General features: G+C 52.0%; 1 protein-coding gene and 1 long non-coding RNA gene across 2 annotated transcripts; both read right to left on the reverse strand.

Annotated features, from left to right (window-relative positions):
- Positions 1-706: 706 nt before the first annotated feature.
- On the reverse strand, positions 707-4,464 carry LOC132002810 (uncharacterized). The gene is made up of 4 exons (XR_009400022.1): positions 4,388-4,464; positions 4,195-4,238; positions 1,528-1,631; positions 707-1,151 (listed from the first exon to the last, which is right to left on the reverse strand). It is a non-coding gene; the product is annotated as an uncharacterized LOC132002810 (long non-coding RNA).
- A 1,215-nt stretch (positions 4,465-5,679) lies between these two features.
- Positions 5,680-8,186, reverse strand: SOX21 (SRY-box transcription factor 21). The gene has a single exon (XM_059377724.1). The coding sequence runs from the start codon at positions 8,128-8,130 to the stop codon at positions 7,300-7,302; it is 831 nt and encodes a 276-aa protein (XP_059233707.1). The 5' UTR covers positions 8,131-8,186; the 3' UTR covers positions 5,680-7,299.
- Positions 8,187-8,885: the final 699 nt, after the last annotated feature.

Consider the following 8,885-nt stretch of genomic DNA (forward strand, 5'->3'; position numbering starts at 1 on the left):
CCTGCGAGGTGGTGACATTCTAGGACGGTTGATTCCCCGCCCGCTCTGGGCCTACCCTCCTCCCCCTCCCCCATGCCCCCCCCCCCCCGGGCCACACACACCCTGGGTTCCTGAGAGTCCTTTTAAAGGCATTCCCTCTTCTGCAAACAGACTTCTTTCCACTCCTGACCTCATGAAAAAGGTAGCCCCAGTGGAGACAACCGATCTGAAAAGCCTCACTTGGTCTCTGTTATCCGAGGCTGCGCCTCTCCTTTTGAGATTTCAAGCTTTCTGCGAGTGGCTAATTACCTTGGGGTGATCCCGAAATAAAATACTAAGGCTGGGCTGAGAAGGGAGGAGGGTGCTCCAGTGAAATTGACAATCCAGTAATATCATTCCGTGAAGCGAGGCTGAAGACGTCCTCGTAATTTCCCCCAAGAAATCTGGTTTTACTGGTCGATCTCAGTAGGAGAATTCTTTGCCTAGAGGCTCGAAATGAGTAATAGGCCGTGTGTCTCCAAGTGCTCGGCTAATATGATAATAAATACATTCAAAGAGAGCAACGGGGTGTTTACAATTAGTATCTTAACTTCGGCTGTTTGTCAAAAAGTCCCTAAATAACCCCTCCCCCAATCAAGCGAGGAGCCCCAAGGAGGTAGAAATCAGGTGGAAACATCTTCAAAAGGAATTAAAAAGCCAAAGCCGATTTTATTTCCTCCAGTCAAGTGTGAATGATGGGGCAGCCGTGGCAAGGGTGCTGGAGTCTACCTGACAAAGCGTGCAGTGAGGGGTTGGGGTGGGGAGAGGGACAGGGCGGTGGGGGTCACAAAAGCGAAGAGGCCTTTGCTGGTTGCCTTGTGGATACCACTTCCCTGCTTCGCGTCCAGGAGGTCGCCGAAGGCCCAGCGGCCACCTTGAACCTGGAAGCCCAGTCCGACAGGTCGCTGCCTCCTGCACAATTGCCCATCACCCCCAATCGCTGTAAATTTTATCACCTTAAGATGACTTTCAAAGGGTTTATCCGGGATAGAGCTCTCCGCAAGTTTTTCAGATTTCGGTTTCTAAGAATTTGCATGTTTTAAGCGAAGCTGAAGCTGCGAAGGCTCAGGTTACACTTTAAAATATGCGAGGCTTCCGCGCGGCCCCCGTGGCTTGGTAAGGCTCAGTTGCTTCTTAAAAAAAAATAAATAAATAAGAAGGAGGGGAAAACCCCACTGCTTTTCGAGTTTGGGATTCCACCCCCCCCCCCCCACACACACACACCCTTTCTGTCAGCACGATTCAGAAGCAGTTGTCACTGCTTCTTAAAACCCAGTCTCCCGCCAGCCGTCGGGGAGGTTAGGAGAGCTGCGTTCTGAGCGCCCTCGGAGCTTCGGCGAGTTCTCGGGACCTGTTAGCTCCGCGGTCTGTAATTTGCATTATTCATTTAAGTTAGGGGCAACTCAGAAAGCGACTGGAAAGCTCGACGGCTGGGTGGCCCGCAGGCCCTGTAGGCCTGGTGGTCAACCATCGAAAATAATTGACTTCGTTGGCTGCAATGGCCCTTACCGACGCCCGCCTCCGGGGCAGCACAAGAAATCCAAGGCCAGCCCGGATCTCGGCGGGTTCGCGACCTGCCTTCGCCGGCAGTTCAGCCGGGAGTTTCCCCAGTCCTGTGGAATTGGGTCGAAGACATACAGACAGGAAGGGAAACGGGGCGTGGGTAAGGGGAGAAAACGGAGAGAAAGCCAAGCTTTAGGTGTATTCGAGTTCTTTGAACGGGTGGGAACAACGTTTCTACGCAGCCAGGTGGGGCTCCTCAAAGGCTCTGCCTTTGCGGTGTATTTAGGGGTGAGGACAGAGGTGGAATGGGGGGGTAGAAGTTGCTCGTGGCCTGTTTGGTTTTTAATATCTTTTCCAGCGGCCCAGATGGACAAAGAAAGAGCCCTCAGAAAAGTGGGGGCGATCTTCCCTGCTGGACCACTTCCCACCCCTAGATAAAGGGGGCGGGGGTGACAGGGGGCGGCGAAAAGCTAATCGGTCTTGGTATTCCCCCTCCCCCCCATCCATAGGAGGTCCGGGTCCCCCCATTAAATTTATATTCATTCATTCCACAACTCTTCCTTCAGCACCTACCAGATACCAGACACTGTATAAGACCCTCTAAAACGCAGCATAAATGGAAATCAGGCCCCAAACCCAGAGCCCAAGGACTGGCTCCCTGAAATGTTCTAAGATCAGCAGGCATCTTGGAATCGCCAGACTTGCTGCTCTCCAGATTCCAACGCTGGGCAAACGGACACAAGGAAACATAACTTCTGCATAACTTTTACTTCTCCTTTCCTTTTTTCTTTTCTCAAGTACCAAAGCACCATTAATTAGAAGAATAATTACTGCTACCCTATATTATCCCAACCTGTTCAATTTCTATCTGCTGCAGACAATGCTAATAAAGGCAATTATTGCTTCTATAAACATCCCGAGGCAGCACTCTCCTCCCGCAGTGTGTGTGTGTGTGTGTTTAAAGAATATATATAAAAAGTTCCCCCGCTCATTTGCATAGCTTCATCTTTACCTTTTCCCATTCAACCCTTGCAAAAAGCATATCTATTCAAAGCCCTTGCAAAAAGCATATCTATTCAAAGGGCATTTAGTCCATTTCTTTCTTGGCCGGTAAACCTATTCATCAATTGTTCTGCCTTGTAGATCGCATTCTAATGCTAATCTAGCGTGTTAAATATCTTTTTGTTCCCCTTTCACCGTTTTGTCATTCAGTTTATCCAGTTTTGGTCACCCATTTTATTTATTTATGCGCCTGCTCCTATTCAGGGGCTCATGTATTTTTTATTATGTTGTTTCACTGTCACGCAGTGTCAACTTAGTCTATTCAATGGGGGCTACTTGAAGGCCGGAGGGACAAAGCGTGTACACATTGCACCGCTATTCATTCCGGCCAGCTGGATCGGCTGAAAAAAAAACCTTGTGAAAAGAAACGCCTCACAATGGACACAGAAGAAGTGCACAATGCTAACAGTTTTCCAAATACCACTGATTGGTTTCTTCACAATGAGGAGAAAGCCGCCGCTTTTTCTTAGCTCCACTTCAACAAACAACACTCTCACAAAACCTCCCAACCCTGCGTTTTGTTCCCGGACAAAACCTCCTCGACTGTCTAAACGCTCCCACTGAAGGACAAAAAAAAAAAAAGAAAAGAAAAGAAAAGAAAGAAAGAAGAAAAAGGAAAAAAGAAAGGAAAAAGGAAAAAAAGAAAAGAAAAAGAAAAAGAAAGAAAGAAAAAAAGGGGGGGAAAGAATGGGGGGTGAGCTCTTTCACGATTTCCCCCCCCCTTTTTCCCCTGCAAGAGAGAAAAAAGAAATGCGGGGGGGGGGTTGTCAGTGAATTAATAATATCAGTCTTGTAAAAGAAGAGGGCTGACCTTTGAGATGCACTGGGCTGAGGGAGAGAGAACGGGGGACACATTAATAAAGTTTGGCCGGCGCGATCTGCCTCCGCCGAGCTGCGGGCGCAGGACCGACCCCGACACGGGGGGCGGGCGAGTTGCGGGGAACTTCCCTCGCCCGCAGGGGGCGGTGGCGGCGGCGGGGAGCGCCCGCGCCGAGCCGCGCTCTGATTGGCTGGCGCGCGGGTCCCTCTCTCTGCTCGGGGCAGGCGGTCGGATCGTCTCTCCATCTCCTGCGCCCCTCGCCGAGGCCGCCCGGAGTCGGGGGAACGAGAGGGGGGACGGGCGCTGTTTTGTTCCCGTTTCTTGCGGTGGGCGGGGAGGGGGCGAAGAGGGGAGGAAACTGTCCAGAGAAGGGACAATAGCGACAGCTCCGCGGCGGCCCGGAAGCCGCCTCTCGCGCGGCGGCGGCCCCCAGCGCCGGGGCTCACGGCTCGGACGGGGTGGATTCCACCTGTTTGCGCCAAGCCTACAGGCGACACGCCTGGCCCTTCAGAGGTGAGGCTCGTTTAAAGCCTTTGGGCAACCGTGCCTACCTAAAAAATGTCGTCGTGGCTTGTTTAACCCTTTAAAAGAAAGGAAAATCTAAGAAGGGAGGAAAGGAAGAGAGGGAGGGAGGAGAGAAAAGGATGAGGAGAGAGAGAGAGAGAGAGAGACCTCAAGCCCGCAGCTGCGCGCTGCCTCGTCCCCGCTCTGTGTCTGTGGCCACTTTCCGACTTGGACGCGCACACCTAGCTCCTTCTCCACGCGCTTGCCCCAGAGTCGCTCCCACTTACTTCTGCACAGTCTAACTCAGAGCGAGGTTTTCTCCAGACGTAACCTGTTGGCAAGAATCCTGGAGTCAGAGGGGTGATAACCTGGTCACCCCCGTGGGGCCTGCGGACCTACCCAAACAACCAAACAGCCGCACAATCTGTTGGCGACGTGACCCTGTGTGCGCACCCCCCGCGGCTTCCCCCCTCCTCTTACTCATCTTTCCAGTCCTCTTCTTATTCATCAGCACTCGGGAGCCTTGCTCCCAGAAAGCGCTGATCTTTGGGAAAAAGGGAGGGGGTGGGAGGGGGCGGGGAATCTTGGAGCCGGTGGGGCCCGAGCTGGAAGGCTCAGGGAGGTAACTAAGATTTAGGGCTGGGGTGATTTCCAGCAAGCCGCAGGAAGTTCCGTGTTGAGAAGTGATGGGCTGCTACAAAAGGGAAAGACGAAGCCTTGAAAGGATTTAATTAACCGTGTCAGGGATAATTACCCCTGGACAGTCCAAATTAGTTTTGCATAATCGCTCAGAACCATATGAATTAACTTATAATATTGCAAAGAGCTCAGGGAATAACAGGAGAAGGATCGTTTTAATTAGTGAATCAGGGTCAAACCAGCAGAGCCTATTTCTCACATTTCCAAAACTTTTCATGGTTTTTAAAATATTATTCCGTTGGGGGAAAACAATGACTTTAAAGAGTTGGGTCGCTTATAAAGACGTGCAGTTCCCAGAGATGGTCTCTGTCAATGGGCAAACTAGTTTAGGACTAGTTGAGTCCTGTATCTTGAGAATTTCTTTCTTGGTGGGCGGAAAATCAAGATCTTCCTACAGTTAAAAAAAAAAAAAATTTTTTTTTTCTCTGATAGTCTTCCTGGTCCCCTGTCATTTCCTTTCTAAAATGAAAATCCTGTATATGAAAACTTGTCTAGCCCTGGAAATTCAACCTTCTTCTGCAGAATTTGTAATACTTATATTTTAATGCCATTTGGTATGACAGAATAAAGCCCGTAAGAGGCCAAAAGTTGTACATCATCGTTAGCAGTGATTAGCCTTCCAAATAAAATCTTAAGGTGTAAACAGGGAATATGCCAAAGATACGTGAACACATTACACTGACTTAAGTGGTGGGGCTCTCCCTCTAACAAGATAAAGTGGTCAGGCAACTTTCCTCTCTTAAAATGTTACTGGAAACTCATGAAATGCTTTGAACGGTCTGGATGTTTTCAATGGGCTCTGTTCTACTGGTTCATGAATGCCCTTTTTTTTCCCCCCCAAGATAATACAACTACTTGGGTTTTTTTTTTTTTTTATCTTCTTTCCTATTCACGATTAAAAATGTGATAAATCAGGTTTTTGGCTCTGAATAACAATGGCTTGATTTAGATTTCCTAGTAAATCTATTCAAAAGTGAAACAAAGGCTGCCTTTGGAGGATACCTTACACTTCACCTGGACCAGGCACGTAAGGGCAATTCAGATAAAAATCTTGTTAGGAACTCAACAAGAAATAGAGGATTTTCTCTTTTCCCTGGTTCAGGCTTTATTTAAACTCTTTGTTCAAAAAAAATGAACAGAGTGATAGTCGGATTCTAATTTACAGATATAGTTTAGACGTCTAATATTAAATTAGAAGATCACACAAGAAAACCATTTACACATAAAGGTTAAAACCAATACTTAAACTTTTTAAAACTTTATATTACATAAAGTCAAAATGAAACTAAATACATGTTAGCCAACTTCATTCACAAACATTAGTCAAAAATATATACATTTAAAAAGAAACAAAAAGCTATAGTTGAGGTTCTTTTCTCTAAAATGTGTTTTATCATAATTTGCAAATGAATTGCAGGTAATCTAAAAAATAAGCTAATTAGGGAAGGAACTCCAAAACACATTTAAGCGGTTCAAGTTGGTGAAGAAATGCTAGCTGAAAATCAGAGACATCTGTCAAACAATTCTGTTTTTCTTTCCAGTTTTGCTAAATAATAAATATATCATTGCCACTCAGACGAAAAAAGTCTGATTTAATCTTAGATAAAATTGCGATTCTGAAATAGTCCCGCAATTTTTAAAAGTTAACTTTGACATTTGCTCAAAATGCTTTAGAGTCTAAAACCGACTCAAATTTAGGGCAACGCAAATAACACATTTTCAGACTCCATGTTTTCACGGACATATACACATTTACAATCTTAAGGTGAACTCAGCCATAAGGGGAAAATAGGAACAGTGCCTTTTATCTTTCTGTAAACTGTGTCAGAAATCCGAGCAAGTGGACTCAGGGAGACTTATCAGCTGTTGTTGTTGTTGTTTTAAGGTATAAAATCGAATTGACAACTTTTCATCTCGCACAGATTTCTTGTTTGCATTCCTTGCTCTTAAGAGCTCTCGCTCTCATTTGCATATGACGTGATAAACAAAAGAAAGCGTGATCATCTCACATACAAAAGGCCAGATTGGAGCCGGTCACTGGTCAAGAATGGATCCGGTCTGTGAGTTCTGCTTGAGAGAACAGAGATTTGCAAAGTCAAAAAGTACAAATAGGGAGCAAGGCCGCTCAGAGCCCTATCGCTCTGAGAAACTAATGACACAGATCAGCTTTTCCCGTGTGCCAGCCATTTCAGACCTAACACTTGAACAGAGTGCATGCGACACAGACCAGGAGGGGGATAGCGCCCCCCCCCCAAAAAAAAACAAAAACAAAAAAAACAAGATAATGAGAAACAAAAACAAAACCGACAATTAACTTCCAACAAACAAAACTGGAAAGCCCAACATGTCAAAAAAAAAGTTACTCCTCCACCTCCTTGGGCCCAAACGCAACAGGTTCCGAAGTGCAAAGCAAACATCAACTGCTGTCGGATACAACCGCCCTCCTTAAAGTGGGCTGCCGAAGTGCGGGTCTGAAATGATCCTGTGAATCCACACGCACACTCGCCCGAGCACGCGCGCGCTCTGCCACTCGCGCCCCGACTGGCATCTCCGCCTCTGCCTGCACCTATACATCTTATGTACATACAACCCGGGGCCCCCGTCGCGGGAGGGCGCACCGGGAGGCCGCGGAGCTCGTACCTATACATATGTACACGTGCGCACACCAGTCCTCGCGAGGCGGCCCCGCGGGGTCATAGCGCGGCGGCGTAGGCCGCGGGGTAGGGGTCCAGCTGAGGCTTGCCCATGCCCGGCAGCAGGATGTAGGCGAGCGGCGGCTGCAGCCCGGGGCTGGGCCACGCGCTGCAGTTGCACGGGATCATGTAGCCCGGGTTGCCCGGGCTGGGGTGCGAGTGCGTGTGCCCCCCGGCGGCCGCCGCCGCCGCTGCAGCCGCTGCCGCCGCGCCGTGGAAGGCGCCGGCGCCCGCGGTCGGGTAGCCCAGCGACGACGCGTACGGGAGGCCGGACGACGACGACGAGATCTCTGCCATCTTGGAGCCCAAGTCGAGCAGCGAGTAGGGGCTGCCGGCGGCCGCGGCGGCGGCGGCAGCGGCGGCGGCGGCGGCCGACTGCGGGAAGAAGACGCGCGCGGCGGCGGCGGCGGCCGCGGCGGCCGCCTTCTCGGGGTTGGCGAGCAGCGATTCGGGCACCAGGCCGCCGCCCGCGCCCGCGTGCAGCCCGGCGCCCGCCTTGAGCGCCGGGTGCTCGGCGTCGGCCACGCCGCCCAGGCCGTAGGGCACCGGGAAGGCGAACTTGTCCTTCTTGAGCAGCGTCTTGGGCTTGCGCCGCGGCCGGTACTTGTAGTCGGGGTGCTCCTTCATGTGCATGGCGCGCAGGCGCTTCGCCTCGTCGATGAACGGCCGCTTCTCCGACTCGGTGAGCAGCTTCCACTCGGCGCCCAGGCGCTTGCTGATCTCCGAGTTGTGCATCTTGGGGTTTTCCTGGGCCATCTTGCGCCGCTGAGCCCGCGACCACACCATGAAGGCGTTCATGGGCCGCTTGACGTGGTCCACCGGCTTGGACATGCTCTCGCCGTGCCGCGGCTGCAGCCCGCCGCCGCCGCCGCCGCCGCCGCCGCCGCCCGGGCCGTCGCCCTCCGCCCGGAGGAAATCAATGTTGGCTGTCCGCGGGGACCCGTTCGGCCGGCCCGCGCTCGCCGCGCCCAGCTTCGCGCCCCGGCGTCGCTCCCGCCCGGGGAGAGGGGGCTGGGGGCTGAGCCCAGGGCCGCGCCGCGCCCCGGGCCTCCCTGGTCTCTCCCGCCGGGCGCCCGGGAAGATCCTCTCGGGGGCACAGGAACTTCTCGGCGCTGCCCCCACCCCACGGTGGCAGTGGGCCCTTTGCTTTCTTTTTGTCCTTCCTCTCCGGCTGCGTCGGCTCGCGAACTCCCCGCAGGTAGTCGCGGCCCCGCAGAACTCTCCTCGTCCTCGGTCTTTTCTCTCTCAAACGCCGCGCAGCTCGGAAAGTTGCGTCGCGAGGACCCCACCAAGTTGAGCCGAGGAGCCCGCCGCCGCGTGCTGCCAAGTGCCAAAGGGGGCCCTCGGCGGCTGGAGTGTTTGGGTTCTCCTCGGTGACTTTCTCATTTGACAGTAGCAGATGGGGGTGGGGAAGGAGGGGAGGTGGCCCCGGAGGAGGAAGAGGAGGGGGAGGCGGAGGAGGGTCCGGGCGCAGCGAGGGAACGCAGAGCTCAGCAACGGTTATAAATACAAATACAGCAGCGCCGGCCGGTCTTCCTGACTCGCGGCAGGGCTCGCCGGCGGGAATCCCCCCCACCCCGATCGGC

Source organism: Mustela nigripes, chromosome 15, assembly GCF_022355385.1.
Source record: "Mustela nigripes isolate SB6536 chromosome 15, MUSNIG.SB6536, whole genome shotgun sequence".
Lineage (NCBI taxonomy): Eukaryota > Metazoa > Chordata > Mammalia > Carnivora > Mustelidae > Mustela > Mustela nigripes.

Bases quoted from the DNA above. Each gene is read 5' to 3' on its own strand.
- SOX21 (XM_059377724.1), bottom strand. From the start codon at position 8,130: ATGTCCAAGCCGGTGGACCACGTCAAGCGGCCCATGAACGCCTTCATG.